General features: G+C 34.6%; 1 protein-coding gene and 1 pseudogene across 1 annotated transcript in view; one reads left to right on the top strand and one right to left on the bottom strand.

Annotated features, from left to right (window-relative positions):
• Window positions 1-3,127: 3,127 nt before the first annotated feature.
• Window positions 3,128-3,574, bottom strand: LOC143683120 (small ribosomal subunit protein eS24 pseudogene; annotated as a pseudogene).
• A 1,424-nt stretch (window positions 3,575-4,998) lies between these two features.
• Window positions 4,999-20,164, top strand: part of SERPINI2 (serpin family I member 2) — a 40,481-nt gene continuing 25,315 nt past the window's right edge. The window contains exons 1-5 of the mRNA XM_077159152.1: window positions 4,999-5,133; window positions 7,829-8,083; window positions 12,604-12,834; window positions 13,809-14,003; window positions 14,085-14,277. Coding sequence (XP_077015267.1) covers window positions 7,837-8,083; window positions 12,604-12,834; window positions 13,809-14,003; window positions 14,085-14,277 — 866 coding nt within the window. The 5' untranslated portion in view covers window positions 4,999-5,133; window positions 7,829-7,836. The remainder of the gene's footprint in view (window positions 5,134-7,828; window positions 8,084-12,603; window positions 12,835-13,808; window positions 14,004-14,084; window positions 14,278-20,164) is intronic.

Here is a 20,164-nt window from a genome sequence, read left to right as displayed (position 1 = left end):
ATCTGTTCTACATACTTATTGGGAAATTATGGATATGTGTCACTTCTATTCTTTGATATATACTTTAAAATAGAGAGAAATGGAATAACTAAAGAGATAATATCCTTGAAAAAAATTCGAAGGGCCTGAGGCTAAAAAAGGACATACTCAAAGTGGAAGGTCAAGTAGGAAACAATGGGTTCTGAAATTCACTGCCTTGCTTTTTTGACCCATTTTCTTTATAAACATCACCATCCATCAGGTAATCAATATTTTTATGCTACTTTATTTACTGTGTCTTATAGAAGACATTTCATAAGTTCACTTGCATATTTTAGTTACTGTATATTTAAATTTTAATGTATTTTCAAGAATATCTGTATTTTAATGAGAATTTTAAAACAATATATGCTGTCAGTGGAGGAACTGACAATATATAGGGGCATCCTTTCTCTCGAGACTGTGAAATTTCATCTTGTTGAAATCTCACAATAGCCATATGAGGTGGATATCATTTTATCTATTTTAAGTTTAAAATCTGATATTTGGGTTCAATAGGTGAATAACCTATATCAATGGCAGAGCTGGTATTGGAACCCAGGTTTGTTTTACTCCAAAGACCATAGTTTCTGTTGTTTACCATCCTATTCATTCACTTCCTATTAGTTCATTCAATGGAATGAATTCTAACATTTAGAATTTCTAGCATCTATGGAACAATAGTGGGAAATGTGGACTTGGTTGCGTAGAGTGATTGGTGGAAGAAAGGTTTCCAGAAGCGGCTGCCTATTCCATCTACATTCAAATCCAAATTGAGTCTGGCATAGTGATTTTTATGCATAGTGATTTTCCTCCTTATTGAATGAGAGTCACATGTGGAAAAGAGGCAGACACACACAGATACAATCACACAACCATATATAGAGAAAAGAAATGTGGTACATGTTAACAAATGGGGAAAAAATGGGAGGGGAATGGTAATTCTTTGCACTGTACTTGCAAATTTTTGGTAAATTTGAAAGTATTTCAAAGTAAATTATTTTTTAAAAACAAGCATTGCTTTGGGACAAAGGATTTAAGCAGCGACTGGATAACTCAGTGAGATTGCATAGAATTCCTGCACTGGGAAAGAAATTTGATTGGACAGACCATCATTTCAAATTCAGAGCCTGTGATTTCTAAATCATATAAATCTGAGCTATATTCCAAGAAATTTAAAGGAATATTAAGTTGTCAAAGAGATGTAAGAGGGGCACCAAATGCTTTGTGAAGAGTCTTTTTTCCATCCATGTGTCCATCCGTCCATCCTGCACATGCAAGGGACCATGTTAGATAAGAGAGATACGAATATGAGTAGGATATACTCTCCTGCCTTCAGCCTTCTAGATTGAAGGCACATAGACTGCACTTTATTAAACAAAGATTGAATTGCCCCATTAGATTTTATAATTTGGAAATCTTTCACTGGACACATTTTACTTTTTACCCCTGAAGATAACTTCATTTGAAGTGATTATTCTGAAACTGGTTTATAGACAGAGCTTCTCTTTATAACCTTAGAGAAGTAATGGATAAAGGGCAATGTGTGGGTGGAACTTATTCATTTATATGAAAAGCACCTGTCAAGTACCTACTATGTGTGCAAGGTACTATGCTGTGTATAACTCTAACTTCATGTCTTAATGTCGACCTCTTTTGTGAAAGGTATACAGGTGTATTTAATGGGAATAGAACTCTTAAAGATATGAAAAATTTTTAAATGTTACTGCTTCTAATAGTTTGGAACAAAATCACATTAAAAGGGAAAAATTAAAAGAAATTTAGCTCTTATGTATTCTTCTTCTTTTGTTACTTACAATATCTAATTGTTTTAGGCAGGTAGCAGGATCTCACCCATGAACTGTTAATAGAACGAAAGCCATCATAAGCTGTTTCTGAAGTTAACATTTAGATTCAGTTATTTAGGATCCATTTTTCCACAGTGAAAGGAACTTGTCACATTAAAATAGTGTGTGCCATAATTTTCAATAGGCTATCTTTTTTGCAATATGTAGATTTACATGAAATATAATTTAGTTTGTTCTCTTTCAGAACATTTTCATCTAATCACTTACAATGTATAGAGTAAGCTGACAGAGAAAAATTGCCTGAAATTCACCATGCTCAAATAGAAGAAATAGCTTCTAAGTCTTTTATTAATTAGAGTATTTGCTTATATGTCTTTAAAGTTTGGAATTAAATACATTTTTTCTTAAAAATAAAACTACAAAATGCTAAGAAAGGTGATGAAACTCTAACTGTAATATCTTACTATTATGTTTGTACATATTCCCTGGTTTCTTTTTAACATTGGAATAGTAATGGTGCTCAAGAAATTTATATCAGGACATTTTGGCTCCCACTAATGAGTAATTTTTTTACTGATGCTCTAGGGGCATAGAGTTGTAGGAGGAGCAGAGTTGTGAAAACACATAAAATGTGTGCAGTAATATTTTATGGTTTTTTCATATCTTTATTGTCTATTAAAATAGAGGAAGAATTCTGGTCGTTGCTTTTTATTCCCCAAGAGAAATGACAATGGACATTCAGCTGAACTGCTCAAACATACAGTTCTTACAGAATAACCTCATTAAATGTTTTAATAAGACAGTGAATGTTTCTGTCATTGGTTGGAAAAGTAATGGCCTTTTTTAGGTCTATCATAGTATGATCTGAGTAATGTACAGTCATAATACTATGATGGCTGTGTCCAGTGTCACTTCTTGGGCATAACGGTATTGACTCATGATCATCTTGGATAGTCCAACTTATTATTCATGTGTTGAAGAGTAGAGCTGGAATGATGACGGTGTTCTTGTGTTTCACAACTCTTTTTGGAATATAGTCTCTTGTGGTATTAAGTTAAAGCTAGAATAGAGTTTTTCCAGTGCTACAGTAGCTGTAACAGAATAGACCAAGATTTAGGAAAGATTTTGAGATGCCCAGATGGGTAATCAGAATTTTTTCTTTTTATGTTTCATGGAATGTTTAACAGGACAATGTGAGCTCTGTGCATCAATCTAAATCTGTCATAACAGCAGCCCGATTTTATGACACTTTCAATAAACTTCAAATATACTCCAAGCAACCAAACATAAAGTTTTTAGTTTTATGAACCCTCTGGTGAAATATCTATACAATCATGGATCAAGTCAGTGAAGAATCTGTACTCCTGTTTGCCAGCACCAACATTGGCCTTTGCAGTGCCCCTAACTTTCTTCACTCTTCTTGCATTCCTTCCACTGTTTTATTGAGATCTTTTTCTCCTCATAAGGCCGTATCTTGCAAGTCTGTGTTTGGGTTCATTTTTCTTTGCATAATCCAAGGAATCATAAATCATGCCAAAGCCAGTCATCTTGCCACCACCAAAAGAGGTTCTGGATCCAAATACAAAGATGATGTTTGATGTGGTCATGTATATTTTGACTGGTTTTTCCCAAACAGTCTTAGGTACTGTTGCCTTTCCAGGGTGAAGGACAGCGATGGCCATTTGTTTTTGCTGAAGTAGTGGCTTGATCATGAGCTTCCTGGTCTGCATAGATACCGTGTCATTCATGATGACTGGTGATCCCGGTAATTAGAATTTTAGTAAACTAAGAGATGATGGCTATAATAATCACCAGACTTCTCAGGCCTGTACTGAGAGAGGTTAACAGGATCCTTGAAAAAGTTTCTTCAATGAATACTCTTTAAAGCCATTTTATGCTTATGGTGGTTTGAAGCTGGATACACCCCAGAAAAACATGTTCTTCAAGCTAATCCATTTCTGTGGGTATGAACCCATTGTAAGTAGGACATTTTGATGAGGCTGCTTAAGTTCACCTCATTCAGGATGGGTCCTAATCCTACTATTGGAGACCTTTATAAATGGAATGAATTCAGGAAAAGAAGGAGAACAAAAACCACTGAAGGTAAAAATGGAGATAAATGAAACCTGGTATTTAAGAGAGAGACCAGCAAACACGCCATGTGCCTTGCCATGTGGCAGAGTTGCTGAGGATCCCCAGCAGCCAGTCTTTGGGAAAAAAACATTACCTTGATTTGGACATTTCCATGGCTTCAAAACTGTAAGCAAATAAATTCTGATTGTTTAAGCCAGCCCATTTAATGATATTTGCTTAGAGCAGCCTAGGAAACTAAAACGATGCTCGTTTTATTTTTTCCTCATGACTTTATTGGAAATAATATTATACTTGACAAGCAAGTGACAATCATACTTGCTTAATTACTAGACCAAATATTCTGCTTCTCTTCTCAGAGGCCATTGATAAATAATACAATGTGTTTTAATGCCTAATTATCATTGAAATGACTGATTTGAAATAGAAGAATGAAATCAAGACCCATTCAATTATGCATCCATTTTTTATTAATAACTTATTTGGAGAGAAAATCGTGTAGAATTTTAAAAGCATATAAAGGCAACACTGATGTTTATTATTAAATTACCTATGTTTAATAATTTTATACTGATATAATTAGTTAAATCAATAATCGTAATCTGGTCTCTTAATCTGGCTCAACATAAAGAACATATTTCATCAATATCCACTCTTCTTCCTAAGGATTCAACTGGGCCTTGTATCTGCAGGAAATTCCTCTGACTATTGCATAATTTGATGGATTGTTGAGAATTCTGTAAGCACAGCAGTAATTTGTCTCTGCATTCTGGACTTGATTTAGCCTTATTCTTTTTCTCATAGGCATTCTAAAATATTTATGATGGAGTATGTTGGTAATGTGATGTGAAAGTCTTGTGAGAAACAAACAAAAAAAACTAATTACCAGCAATATTACAAACATAGGCACATTCTTTCAAATTCTGCTTCTGTTTGTAAAAGAGGTGAAATAATGGATAGAATAATAGTATAAACTTGATGATTTAAAGGGATGCTATTATTGTTTTTCTCTTCCTGCGTATTTCAAAATTACTCATTAACTTGATCATGCTAGTCTTTGTATACAAATGTAGTGAACACCTGCTCTGGTCTTAGAGGAATTAATCAAGCAACATTCAAGATAATAGAGTTGGCCTTGACTGATCAGGTGCCAGTGTTCTCCAGCAAGCACATTTTAGTTGTAACATTACAGTGAATCATCAGAAGCCAATTTTGGGTAAGTACTTTAATTTAAATATCTTCTGAGTGAAGTATATATGCAATAACGTTGACTGTGGAGGTTTAATAGAGTAGAGGTTGCTATTATAAATTCGAAGGTCGGATTCTCATGGGGTTATTAATTGGATTGTTTAGTGTACCAGCATTTTGTGCTTTTTGCTGACATATGATCCAAAACCCAGTAGGATAAGTGAAATTTAAAATATATATATATACTTTTTTTTAAAGCTGTCCACATAAGTTATATTAGGAAATGCACTAGCCAAAATATAACTTTTGTACCAAATAAACATTTTTTGCTTTAGTCTCACACATAAGTTAAAGTTTTAAAATATTAATTTCCATCCATTTTCAACACCCTGCAGTATTGACATACTTTTGTTCTTCCTCATGCAAAACCATTTTGAAGTTTGTACATTTAGTCACTATCGTTATACACTCTAGGCATTCCTAGATTATACCATCTCAGTCTTTATTGTATATCTTTCCTTCTGATTTCATTTGTGCCCCCAGGCCCCCTCCCCTATCATTCTCACTTTCAGCTTCATTCAGTGTTCTAACATTATTGTGCTACAGTCAGGTAGTATTGTGCTATCCATTTCTGAATTTTTGTAAATCAGTCCCATTGTGTAATCTGTATCCCTTCAACTCCAATTACCAAATATCTACCTGATTTCTATCTCCTGATGACTTCTGGTCTTAACTGAAATTCTCCAGGTTCATTCATTAATGTTAGTTCATATCAGTGAGACCATACAGTATTTGTCCTTTTGTTTCTGGCTAATCTCACTCAGCATAATGTCCTTAAGGTCCATCCATGCTGTTACATACTTCGTAACTTTATTCTGTCTTACAGCTGCATAATATTCCATCATATGTATATACCACAGCTTGTTTAACCACTCGTCTGTTGATGGACATTTTGGCGGTTTCATCTACATATACTTTTTGAGTTGTAATTTATAAGTGCCTAGAATTTTTTGGCAGAAACGGATGCTTAAAGAATGTAAATTTTAATTAGTAAGATCGTTAATAGTAAGGGGAAGATAACTCTAATGCCCAGAGTCTACCTAAGGGTAAAATGATATCCTTCATAATATTGCTTATCATTCTAAAATAAACCATGTTCTTAAAGATACACCAAATGAATTGCTGCATCATGATTTAAAAGTTCTAATAACATTTTGGCTAATTATGTATCTACACACTTGGGTCAGAAATATCCTGAGAAATTCAGTATATCAGAACAGTGATGCAAAGAAATTTATTTCGCATGCACAACTTCTCTGACCCACTCACTGGCTTTAATTGTTGAGACAAAGCCAGTCACAGCCTCCTGTCCAATTAATTCCTCAATAAAACATTTGCTTGCTTATATATATATATTTGCAGTTTGTCAACACATGTTCCTCTAAAAATTGCTTGGAATTGGATTTTGAAATTTTCTTCCATTGCAAAATGTATATCTAAGCAAATAGAATTTGATTACATATATTAGAAAAATTTTGATGTATCTAGATAATGACACCACAGCTTAGTTTGGGAGACTACTAATATTTACTAAAAATGCATACTTTGTATGTAATTTAGTGCTTCTCAATGAACCTTAACCCATTCATGGATTATGACAGCTCTCCTAATAGTCTGCAAAATGATATAGAAATGCAGTTCTTTATTTCTTTAAGGCTAGCAACACAATATTATGGAGGATTTCACCCTACCTTCTAGTAACCTGCTAAATGAATTATTTAGGTCACTAAAACATATTATTTGTAAACTAAAATTAGTGTTATGAAATTTATGAGGCCTTTGCAGCCAGTATTCTATTAACAGGTTTGTGGTAATATTGTAAAACTTATTCTACTCTGGATATAATCCAGATAGTTGATTTTCCTGAAATTTTAATGGAGAACACTTTAATAGGATGTCATTAGTGTTGTTTTGAATTGGTTATGATTTTCAATTGCTGCTTTTCTTGTATTTGTTCATTTATTTTTCAATGTATTGTTCGATTTTTAATTGCATTGCTCTTTTGTTATTACTGTACCATTTATATTTGGCTGTCATTTTCTTTCCTTACAATTTTCTCAGAGTTTTGTGCATTTTTTCCTCCCTTTGGAAAAGTAGGATATGGGGAGAAGTGGGATTCCGGAAAGTGTGAGGATCACGGCTGCAAGAGGTTAGGCGAGTTATTCAAATGGTTTAGAATACATTAGCTTCCTAATATTGTAGATTTAAAACCAAAATGGAATATGTTCATTTTTATTTAATTTCTCTTCTTGAGCCTTAAACCATTTTAGAGTAGTCTGGATCAAAGTTTCCCTTGGTATCAGAATTAAAGGTATCCCATTTAAAACCATAGGAAAAGATAAGAGAAAGTATCATATAGCTATTCAGAGACTGTATGGCTATTGAAAACATTCTAGAAGTATAATTTATCCTTTGATTTTGCTTAAGAAACTTCAAATATATTTCAGACTTGTTCTTGAAAGAACATAAAAATTACCATTAGCATGACCTATTTCTCCTAAAAAATGATGCATTGTTAGAAACAGGCATAGTATAGATTTTTTTGGAAGTTAGTTCTAATAAAACAGAAAGTTCTAATAAGGTAGAAAAGTTTCTGTTGAACTTAATGTAGTAAACTCTGATTATTTAAAAATCCAATAAACTTTGAATTATACATTTTACAGAAGTCAAAATGGATAAAATCTTATTGTGGAGTCTCTTACTGATTTTTCCTGGAAGTCAAGCCTCAAGACCCTCGGCTCAAAGAAATGCTGAATTCGCAGTGGATCTTTATCAAGCTGTTTGTTTATCTCACGAAAACAACATTATATTTTCACCCCTTGGAATGACTTTAATTCTTGGAATGGTACAACTTGGAGCAAAAGGAAAAGCACAACAACAAATAAAACAAACTTTAAAACTTCAGGAAAATTCAACTGGTGAGATTCTCACATATAATTAAAATAGATAAAACATGACAAATATATTTTTTAAATATTAGAGAGGAGCTCTGAGTCATATAATTTTAGTCAATGAAAAAAGTTATAAAAAGTAAAACATAATAAAATGGGGAATTTTAAATGTAACTAATATTCATTCATTTATAATTTTTTCTTATTGAAAATGTTATAGAAATAATATATGAAGAAATTATGAAGCCTCTATGGATATGAAATTGTGAATATGTTGGAATATTTTCTTTTGAATCATTTGTTTTGACCAATTTTAATTAATTTAGATTATGTATATATGTATATGTGTGCGCACACACATGTAGATAGATACATACATTACACATGCATATTTATATGCATATATACACCCATATATACTTTTATACTTTTTTACTGCCACTTGCTATGTTGTGATCATTTTCCCATGTCATGCAACTTCTTGCAAACCTAATTTTCAACAGTTTTATTACTGCTTATGGAAATACCATTGCTTACTTAACACTTCTTTGATTGATGGTTTCTGCCATTCCCTTATAAAAATAATATTTCATCCCATTTGAAAGAATGGTTGGCCATCTCCCTGGCCATCCTCTGCTTTCAGTATGTAATGCTTCTAATTTATTTAGGAATATAATCACTATAACTAATAACTAATCTCACTGTGTACCTTAGTTCAGAGTAGCTATATTTGGGAATTTGTTTTATTAAGCAATGATATTTACACAGTTTTATTTGGTTCATTTTAATTAAAGTTAGTTTGGTTCAGAAGAGCAGATTTTAGCTAGTGATTGCAAGAGTTTTCCTTTGTGGTTAATGAAATGTACTGTTTTTCTTTCTGAATGATGTAAAGTGAAGCCAAGACATAGTCTAGATTTCTGTATTAATTTTAGGAAGTCCCACTATCCATTCCCAGAAACATTTATATCACATGGTACTGCTTAGTAATAGGGCATTTACGAACTCATGTAAAGTTGATTCCACAATAAACTAGCAAAATTAGAGCTTCTGAAATCTAAGTTACTTTAAATGTATACAGCTTATAGAAAAACACAGAATTCTTAACTCTAAACTGTGAATTTTATAATACTAAAAATAATGATGAGAATATCCAGTGAACATATTTTGTGTGTTGACCACTGTTCTATGTGCTTGACATAAATTGTCTCATTAAATCCTCCACAATTACCCTGTGATACAGATGAGGAATCTGAGCAAAAAAAGATTAAATAACTTGCCCAGGACTAATTCCTGTCGTAGTTGAACAACGTTGACAATAAGACAAAAAGAGCAATTAGGAAATTTTTTTCTGTTTTCCGTGGAAGAGTGCATATGGACAATTAGCCATTAAAATTTTTGATTTGAAAGACTAGTTTTGCACTATGACTTGTTAAAGAAGAGAGAAAAACAGAGATGGAAGATAACTGCAAAAGGAAGAGAAAGACCAGCCCAAAAGGGAGACATATATGAAAAAAATTCTGGAGAGAAAAAAAAGGCGGGGAGGAAAAGAAGAAATAAAGTAAATCGAGAGACCCAGTTAAGGAAGGGAACCATAGAAGGATGATCTGGACGGGGGTGGAGAAGAGGCACACAGGTGGTCTGGAGAAAGGAGGAGTAGAAGGTAGCTAAGGGTGGTGGAAATGGTAAGAGGGGATCAGAAGGCAGTTTCAGTTGAGCACATTGAAACCCAAACAGAAGGTAAAATCAATACTATTGACCCTATCTTTAAGATATTTATGTGTAGTTAATCATGGGTTTTTATATTAATTTTACTTTGAAAATATTTAATTAAATTTTTTATCTTGAAGGCTGGGTTTCTTGTGCCTCTCTAAACTTTGTGCAGGAGGCATCCAATTGGCTCACTCCTGTCCTAGCCATGACTGCAATCCCCACTGATTACCAAAATGGATCCGCTGTGGAATCCATCTTTACCTTACTTTTCATGCTGCCAATCCCCTGGTCCATGCCCCACTGCTCCACATTAACTCCTCCTGTGGGTGTTTTGAATGGAATTACAACCCCTGACATCTCAGACGCCACCGGGGCTCTGTGTCTTCAGTTCTGCTTTTCCTCATTGTCAGACATCTGCTCAAAATTTATCTTCTTCATTTTGATGAGCATCTTTCTTTCCCTCTCATAATGTAGTTTACTAATAAAAGGCTAAATGAAAGGTGCTTCTTTGTTCCCAGAGGGTTTTTGGAAAGAAAACTGGGCATGAATTCCTGCCTCAGTTTTGCCACTGAAGGACGCTTGTGATTTGGTGCAAGTTACCTCAATCCCCAAATGACTTCCTCTGGTTGGGCCTTCAGATTCTTCACTGTAAAAAGAGGAATTTGAATTAAATGATTCATATGAACTTTTCAGCCAAGATAATAATCTATAATTCAATGACTACCTTGTTTTTATCTTTGGCTTCTTATGGTACATGCAGCATTTGCCTTCAGAATCTTAATAGCAGGAGATGTGAACATATACTTAATTTTAGAACATTTTCTGACAGTCTGAAATAATCAAACCAAGAATCGCAGTTGCCCCATGACCTGCAGTTTCTCCATGGCTCTATTTTAGAAAATGAAATTAGCTTATTCTTATTGCTTATTATGAGCCATGCATATGTATTCATTTTGATCTGTGCTAAAAGAAGCATTCATCTGTAAATCAAATCCAATTTATAAGGTAGGTACTTTTATATTCTCCTCCAAACTTGTGTTTCTCACCGCATTGACTTCCAAATCTAGTGATTTATTAAAGGACATCTGATTGTTTGTCACACAGTCTTAGAACATAAGTTCATGACATAAATCTATTTGCTCTGACAAATGAGTTGGAACTATTATCCCCCCTTCCCCCCATTCCTTTGAAAATATTCATAAATTACAAATTCCTGAAAATTGGTTTCAAATTTCACCACTTCATTTCTGACCTTAATTAAATCTTTTTGGAGAAACATCTGTGCCTTCATTCAGAAAGTGCTCTCCTGTAGCTTCCTAGCTATGGAGATTTTTCTTTGGGGCTTCAAATGACCACAAATGTTTACATGTGAAATCAATGTATGAACAAGTAGAATAGATAAACTCTCTTCCCTTTCTTATCTAAGGAACTTTGGGACTGTACAGAACTACTGAAATTCTTTAGATCCAGTCATATGGAAGTTCAAGTTTTGTATCTAAAATCTTTTATGTCTCTGTCTACATCCTGGTGAATGGAGAGACCCAGAGTTTGAAGTGCAAGGCGATATACCTTAGCAGCACCTCCTGTAAGGCTGTGCAAGTAGCACCATTTCCAAAAGAACAGGCCAAGAAGGAAAGTCAGGACTGAAATGTGCCTTCATTCAGCTGTGAGGCCATAGATGTGAGGCCGTACCTTTGGAGAGGGCACCTTTTCTTATTTGTTCATGGGCAGGTGGTGGTGGCCCTGCTCATTCTATGTTAAATAATGTGTACACACACACACACACACACACACACACAACTTTATCCAATTGATATCAAGTTATAAGTTCTTCTTAGCAATGCTTTTTTTAAAACTACTCACTGGTTATATATCAATGATAAACCATTTATATTTGCCTCAATATAGATTAATTCAAAATAATCAACTTTTAAGTTGGGAAAGTAGCATTTTCAGTATTTAACTGAATATGTAGCAAAGGTTTTGATAGAACCTATTATTTGAAATAGAGTTCCCAGACTTAGTGATTGAGTTCCAGAATTGAGCCATAAGGGAATAAAAGCTGTCTGTACCCTTTGGTAATGAATAGGAAGCTACTGAGCAAAATATCAGAGTAGAATTCTCCTACAGGTATGTTCAGCTTCATGTCATGAATAATAGGCCAGTGGTGACCCTTTTGGTTGACTCTGACTGACTCACTTAGCTAGTGGTTATAGTTGCAATGGTTACAAACTTTTATTGTTCACATAGGCAGCATAAGTATATAGATTTATGAACCTGACAAAATGGGCAATTCTGATTCTTTTGCATCTCTAGAGATGATTGTAGGGTTACCCTGTAAATTTCAAAACCTGGATAGGTGCTGTTACTCATAAGAGAAAAATTTCCTCTTAAGTTGAGATAGAAGTAATATTGAAAAGGACCATTGATGTGCATCATGGTCAATCCCCCATCAGCATTTATTATTGTTCCCCTCTGATGAGTAATTGCATGTTCATTTCATGCAAAGGATGAGATTCTGAAGTTAAATTTCCAACAACTAAAAATGAGCTAAATTTGGCTATGAAGAGTTTCCTTCAGTCTATATAAAAGCATAATCTTTAGACAAATTTCAAATCTTTCTTCTTCCTATATAAAAGTTGATTTCTCAAAAAAATGCATTTTTTCCTGCAGGAGAGCAACGCCTAAAATATTTATACTAACTTAGGAAGGGCTTTTAGTTATATCTAAGGGTGCAAAAAATGGTGATATGAATCAGAGTGCTTAGATAGCAAAGCTGAAAAGCTATTGTTTTTATGTTGTTCAATATGTCAGTACATGTTATAATTATTTTTTAGGAGAAGACTTTTCTGTGCTGAAGCCATTTTTCTCTGCCATCTCAGAGAAAAAACAAGAACTTACATTTAATCTTGTAAATGCCCTCTACCTTCAAGAAGGATTCACTGTGAAAGAACAATATCTCCATGGCAACAAGGAATTTTTGCAGAGTGCTATAAAACTGGTGGATTTTCAGGATGCCAAAGCTTGTGCAGAGACAATAAGTACCTGGGTAGAAAGCAAAACAGAAGGTAAAGTTTCCCATTTTCAGAAAATCATTATTTGCCATTGTATTCATGGTTTTTTAATATCCTAAAGTAAAGAATGAAAATATTTTCCTACTAGACTATGATAAAAGGAATCAAATCTCCTATTTCATTTCACTGTTATTCAAATTAATACTGGATCAGAAAACAGAAAAATTGTTAAGCTCCTTTGAAAAACTAAGTTCTTTTGGAATTCTTAATGGAAGAATTTTGAATAATAACTTTTGTTCAAGCATAAGCTTTTGCAAATGTAGCAGTAGGAATAATCTCTTTGGCCTGGTAAAATTTAGTACTGTCAATTCCAAATGCCCCCTTTCCCACATATACTGTAAATAATTAATATGTCTTAGTTGAATGTGTTAATATTTAATAATAAATATTGATAGTCCTATCATAAACATGATAATCTAAATTTCTATTCAAATGCAAGCTAGCAAAAATTCCAAACAGCCTGCCTAGTGATGTAGTAGAAATAATAGAAGCTTAAAACCAAATAGATCTGGGTTCAAATCCTACAAAGTTTTAAGGTATTACTCATTCAAAATGAGGATACTATTAAATGAAGACACTATTCCAGTATTGCTAGAAGATTTGAAAATAATGTTTGAGAGATGACAAGCATATAGCAGACCCTCTCAGTTATCCGTCGTTTGATTTATTGCTCATCTATTCAGTTACAGCATATGAGGATGCTATTGTATTCTTTATTGGAAACTTCATGTGGGAAAGCATATCTAGGAAAGGTGAAAAGGATGTGGTGAATGATGTTCACAGAAAACCCTATTAATGGAATACAAAACAAGAACATCACTTGCTGGCCAAATTTAGGTGATAGGTTATATAGTTACCCTGTCAATAACTGACCTGAAAAAAATTTTTTGTGCTCTATCTATTTAAAACAGTTTCACCCAACAGCTATTGCATATTTCTTCCTGCCTCCTCCTATACCCACTTCACAGGAAAAATTAAAAACATGTTTTCTGAGGAAGATTTTGGCCCCCTGACTCGACTTGTCCTGGTGAATGCTCTTTATTTCAAGGGGGATTGGAAACAGAAATTCAGAAAGGAAGACACACAGCTGATGAATTTCACTAAGAAAGATGGTTCAGCAGCCAAGATTCCAATGATGAAAGCTCTGCTGAGAACAAAATATGGTAATACTGGAAGAAACCACAGCCTAAAGCATGGCTTTGGAAATTGCCAAAATATTAGCTATTTTCTTTTCTCTGCTCCAGGTTATTTTTCTGAATCCTCCGTGAGCTACCAGGTTTTGGAATTACCTTATAAAGGTGACGAGTTTAGCTTAATCATCATACTTCCTGCAGAGGATGTGACCATAGAAGAAGTGGAAAAATTAATTACTGCTCATCAAATCCTAAAATGGCTCTCTGATATGCAAGAAAAGGAAGTGGAAATATGGCTCCCTAGGTTGGTAATGTCATTTCTTTTTCTGGCCTTATGTTTCTACTTACGAAGACATTGGAATGGTTGACTGCAAGATAACAAATGCTTGAGAAGCCTGTTGATGCAATGAGAAGAAAAATTATTTTGCAAGGGGTGCTCTGCTTCATGGACACAAAGGCAGATCTAACCTGTGACTTCATTACTTCACCTGTCACAGGTTAGATCTCCTTTTGTATCCAATCCTTCACCAACACTGAGGGGGACTGGATTTAAGTACTGTTTCTCTGAAGGAGATGAGGAAACATAAATCTTGAAACTAGAATGCTGGGATTAAAATGAATTTTTGGTCTCTTTACCATAGGAAATTATCTTTTTCTAGCTTGAAAAAAAATAATTGGAATTTAAAATATTTTTCTTCTATTATATTTAAGAAAAACAAAATCCACAAAGCAGTTATGATTGTTGTTTATCATATGATTGAAAGATATGTTCGGCAGATTGTGCTCTAATCATTATTGAATTATAAATAGAGTTCTATGGTCAATTTTAGGTAGAGCGAACAAAATGGAAATTGCAAAAGCATATCACAGAAAGCAATAATTACAAATGGTCTTTTGCTAATATTCTACTATTACGAGACCGAAGAAACCTCGAGAGGGTGATGTGTGGCCAAATAATTCACACTCCGCCTGAACTTTTGAAAAAGGACAGATTTTTAATAGATTATATTCAGTCCTTCCATTTCAAAATCTCTCTTCAAACTCATGAAGAGCTACATGTTTTGTGTTTTCAGCTCCTGGTCTTTGGTCTCTTACACCACTTGGCTTCCTCTTCTTTTCCAGGATCCATTCACCATCATTTCAGTCACACTCTCACCACATTTTAAATGTTTTCGTCTCCCTGTCTTTGTCCCTTTCTTAATGCCCTCTCCAACTCTCTTCAGTCATGAGTCTACTTTATAAGCCACTCCTGCTCCTCAGCTGCTGATTTCATTGGAGCCAAACCACAGAAAAATAGTCACTTCTAGCCTCATGGGGGTTGAAGCTTGAGACTCCTTATTTAGCTTTAGAGGCAATTTCTTTTCACCAGATTTTTACTTCTATCCTCAATTTACTACTCTATGTCAGTTTCTCTTATTCTCTACATATGCCACAATCTCCTATATATATATATATATATATTTTTTTTTTTTTTTGTAGAAAATATGCCACCAAGAAAACCCTTAGATCTCTCTACTCTTCACCTCAAAATTCCTGTGAATAGTTTCTAATCTTCTCTTCCCCTACCTTTCTGGCTGTCTTGTTGGCCTATGTTTTGTTTTTTCATCTTCACCCTGAGCTCTTGATTCAAATATCACTGACTGTATTTGTCTTGAATTTCTTCCTTTAGGCCTTATGCCATTAATCGCTTCTATTTTTTTCTCTCTGACTCTTTTCCCTGCTCCTTAACTTACTTTTTTCTCTCTTCTGTTTCCAAGTAATGTTTATCAGAGTTTTATTTTCCTCTTTTTCAGAAATTTTATTTCGCCTGTATTATTCATGTCTCTAAACTTGTCATCTCTGACTCCAGTCTCCTTCCCATTCTTTGTCATCTGTGTTTCTTTTCTTTTTTTTTTTACCTGTATGTTATTCTTTCAAAAAGTATTTTCTTTGGCTCCTGTATGTGTGATATAACACTGAATGTACAGATACCTTATCTCCTAATCACAGAAATAATAATTTTTTGAAGTAACTTGTTTATCATCAAGTTTACTTTTCCTTCTTTTTGTAAAGGGCACTGTCTTGGAACCAGCAAACATTCAGTGTGAAAACCATGCTGTGTACCAGCAGCGGGGCCCCCCAGAGTTGCTTACTTGATCACTTGAACTTTCTGTGCTGTAGTTTTAGCAACATAAACCCAGGGTAATGATACATGTCGGCAACGTGTCCCCAGCTTCTTCAGCTTAAATAACAAATGCCTAAATAATAATGCCTGAGTCCCTAACAGGAAACACAGGCTTTTCCCAGAATTCCCTCTCTAATATTTTTAAGAATAGTCACTGAAATGTTACAGAGCCCACACATCTGTCCAGGTTGCGACAGTCTGGACAGCTTCTACTAACTCTTTGGCCTTATTATCAGCTTTTCCAGGCTGTGGTCACGTTTCTCATACAACTTCCGAAATATGGACACAGACCTCTCTCAATTCCTCCTAGCACAACTAAGAACAACTGTAATGCTTAATCAAACTCTACTGAAAGCTTGGTGATAGTACAAGAGATTCATCAGGTAGAAAGCAATTTAAAACCAGGTACCAGGCATGACTGTTCCTGGAGTGTAGGCCATTCCCCATTTCACGGAGTCTCCTCTTGTCTGCTGTTCTCCTTGGCCTACCACTGCCAAGAAACTCACCCAAAAGGGTGTGTTTGCCATCTCCCTCCTACAGAGCTTCCAGAGGCCTCCAAAATTTTCCCATCCCCTCTAGGGCCAGCTTCCAGCCATTTTAAGAATTCGTGCCAGTAGATCTCAACCCTCCATGAAGACAACCTTTTTATATCATGTAAAAAGATTATTCCATCATCATCATCTCATACTTCTCCATCTCCATCCCACCTGTTCTATTTGCACAATGGAAAACCCCACCATACTGCTTTTTCCAAACAAGTGAACAATCTGTCTTGGAAGTGAATCTGAATCTTCAGCTATATGGAACAGAAACGTTTGTTGGCTGTTGTTAGCTCCTTCTTCCAGATGGATTCGGCCAGAAAAGATTTTTTAAATGTTTGGGTATGGTTTTACTTATAATACTTCATGACATGCTCCTATTCATAACACAGTGTCTGGCAAGTAGAGGTGCTAAATAAATGATAGCTATTGTTTTTCTTTAAGAAGATCTTCTCCCAGCTATGCCAAACTAGAAAAATTAAATTTTCTCTGACTTTTCAATCTTCCTTATTCCTTTCTTTTCTGTCTAGGAGATCCTTCTCCATGGTGTCTAACCATCAGTTCCTATTCACCCTTCAAGATCTAGTTCAAAGTTACCTCTGCTATGTGGGTTTTCCTAATAAGCTCAGTTAGAATGGACCATTCTTTATCTTTATCTCTAAAGCCCTTCATGCAAATCTACATTTTAGTACTTATTATATTGCATTTTCACTTCTTGCTCTCCTTCTTTTCTGTCCTATTAAAATGGCACAGGAGGTTACTTCTCATTTATTTTTGTTCCCTTAGTCCTTAGCACATAACATAATACATAGTATGTACTAAATGAACATGGTTAAATAAAATTACATAATTTTTTTCATGGAAAGAGATTTTATACTCTTTCCTTTTATCTAATTTTAAATATCTCAAAACCCAGGAACTTCCCATTCACTCTTTTATTTATTCCTTGTGAGGATCCTAATGAAATTGTCCCTCCTTCCTGTCCGTGCAACAGAATGAAAAATAGGACATCAACAATTTGCTTGAAAAGTCTCTAGAGACAGAGAAATGAGATTTGTTTTGGATTTACAGGGCTGAATTTTTAAATTGACTATTCAATCACATTAATACAACATTGCATTGAAAATATATTCTATATTCCCTGAAAGGCTGAGTCTTCTGAGTTCTTAGGAATGATTGCTTATTTGTTATCATTAGCATTTTCAGTCAGTCCATCAGCACACATTTGTTAAATTGATACCTGAGTACTAAAATCAGAATAAAAAGTTCTGAAATACATTTTCCCCCACCACAAAAAAATCTGCGTTCAGGACAGAAGAGTGGAAACTAGATAGGCTCAATAAGTACTTTTGAGAGGCCTGACAGTTTTATATAATTCTATATATTTATTACCCAATGATGTGGTTCTTTTATATTTGGATAAATGCATAATGGTTTTCAAACCAATACTTGAAGATTTTGGCAAAGTTGGAACAGTTTAACCAGGTATACTAAATTCTAGGTTATTGTAAGACAAAATAAAAGCTACTTTGATAGTAATGTTTGGTAATCACCAGAGAGAGAAAAATTAATCGTAAGAATGCTTGCTTGCAAGCTACAGTATAAAGAGGCATGTGAGTGACTTTACATAGTTACCATTTAAAAAACACTTCTTTTTAATTTCTTTGATGCATGACTAGTTTAGAAGGCCAATGAGATAGAGTATAGTCTAAAAATACCAGGGTGCTTTTTCATGTTTATTATCTGTAATAGAGTAGATATCTAACTTTGGACATTATCCTGCAGTTGGATATCAGCTAAAATAATAATATTACTTTGTCTAAAGTTAATATAGAAACCTATAAATGTCTTAGTAGTAAAATTTTCCAGGTTGAAGAGTCTAACACATACTTGCTATATACCAGATTCCTCTCTATATAAGAAGTTTTTCAGAGAATATACTTTTAAGATTATTTATAGGCAAAAGTGATTATATAATGCATATAAAAAAGTAATTAAAAAGTGACTTTCATTTGTATAGCAATTTTAACTTGTAAAGCATTTGATATCTGTATTTCAATACTAAGTGCTATGATTCTACAGTCTGACTTGTAGAATCCAGCATTTCACAGATAAGGAAACTGAGGTACTCAGAAGGAAAATTGATTGCCGTTCAACTAGTTATGGAAGAAGCAGGATTAGCTGTCATGCCTATTGGCTCCCAGCCTTTGGGTTTTGATTGTGTTGCTACTAGGCAAATTAATGTCCTCCTCAAAAGCACAGATTGATAGGGACCCTACTCTGAGCAAGGAGCTGGGATAGAGGCAAAGTAGTGCATATTGATGCCTGTTGCTCAGGTGATTACCACCTAGATGGGGTGGTAAAAGATTTTTACAAGAAATTTACTACTCATGTATAGCAATGTTCAGGAAGTGCCAAATGAATGGAACCACTAGTAAGCACTAGGATGGCTCATGAGAGACGGTGGGGGGGAGGGGGAGGAGGTGGGTATAGGGAGGAGAGAGGAGAGAGAAGCAGAGAAAGTATAATAAACTGGAATTTAAACAAAGTCTCCATGGAAGAGGCAAGCCTTGAACTGGGCTTTAGAAGAAGAATCAAAATTGCTAACTCCCATATATAATAGGAGATATTTGAAAATTTCTGAGCAGGAGAGTGGCATGATGAAGGCAGTGTTTTAGAAAGATACATTTGTCAGTTGCAGTGCCTTTGTTCATGCTGGATAACTTGTCTGAACTGCAACTTCTATCCTTATTTTTCTGGGTAACGTCCTATCAGTCCTTAAAATCAAGTCTGGGTTTTAAAAAGCCCTTCTGATCTCTCCGTGAAAAATCCCGCCATTATTTTCCCTTCTCTTTGCTGAGAAAAGTTCTCCTGGGTTCTTGTGTTTATTTCTGCATAGCAGTTGTATGAAAATCATTTGTGTTCTACACTAGCCTGTAAACCATTCAAGGTCAGGAGTCATGCATGTTTTCTCTCTGTGACCCTAGCACAATGCATGCATCTGAAAACCAGTCGCTGCTCATTGAGTGCTTGTTGCTTTGTGCTGAATAGTAGTGATGTTCTGGATTTGTTAAAGAGGGAAAGAGTGAAGCCTAAGAAATCAGTTAAAAACCACTGCAACAGTTCAGGTATTAGGTAATGAGTGTTTAACGGGAGCAGTTCCTCTGGGAATGTAAGGAAGTGATGGAGTAGAGAGACATTTATTAGAGTGTGTCTAACTAGATATGGGTTAAGAAGAAAAATATTTAGTTGATTATTTTTAAGTTTTAAATCAATTTTCCTTGGTTTACTAGGAAAATGAGGGGACTGTCATTTCTTATTCTCTAGCAGCAGTTCTTAACTTGATATGAACAACTTCTGGAAAGTTTGGGGGTGAGCTTCGGTGAGTTCTTGAAGCCTATGAAATTATTTGCAAGTTTATGGTTGCATGATCATATATGTATTTCCTTTGGGAAAGGCTTTGTATTTGTCATTGAATTTTCAGAGAT

The sequence above is a fragment of the Tamandua tetradactyla genome, chromosome 5 (genome assembly GCF_023851605.1).
Source record: "Tamandua tetradactyla isolate mTamTet1 chromosome 5, mTamTet1.pri, whole genome shotgun sequence".
NCBI lineage: Eukaryota > Metazoa > Chordata > Mammalia > Pilosa > Myrmecophagidae > Tamandua > Tamandua tetradactyla.
This window is presented reverse-complemented; position numbering and strand designations above follow the sequence as displayed.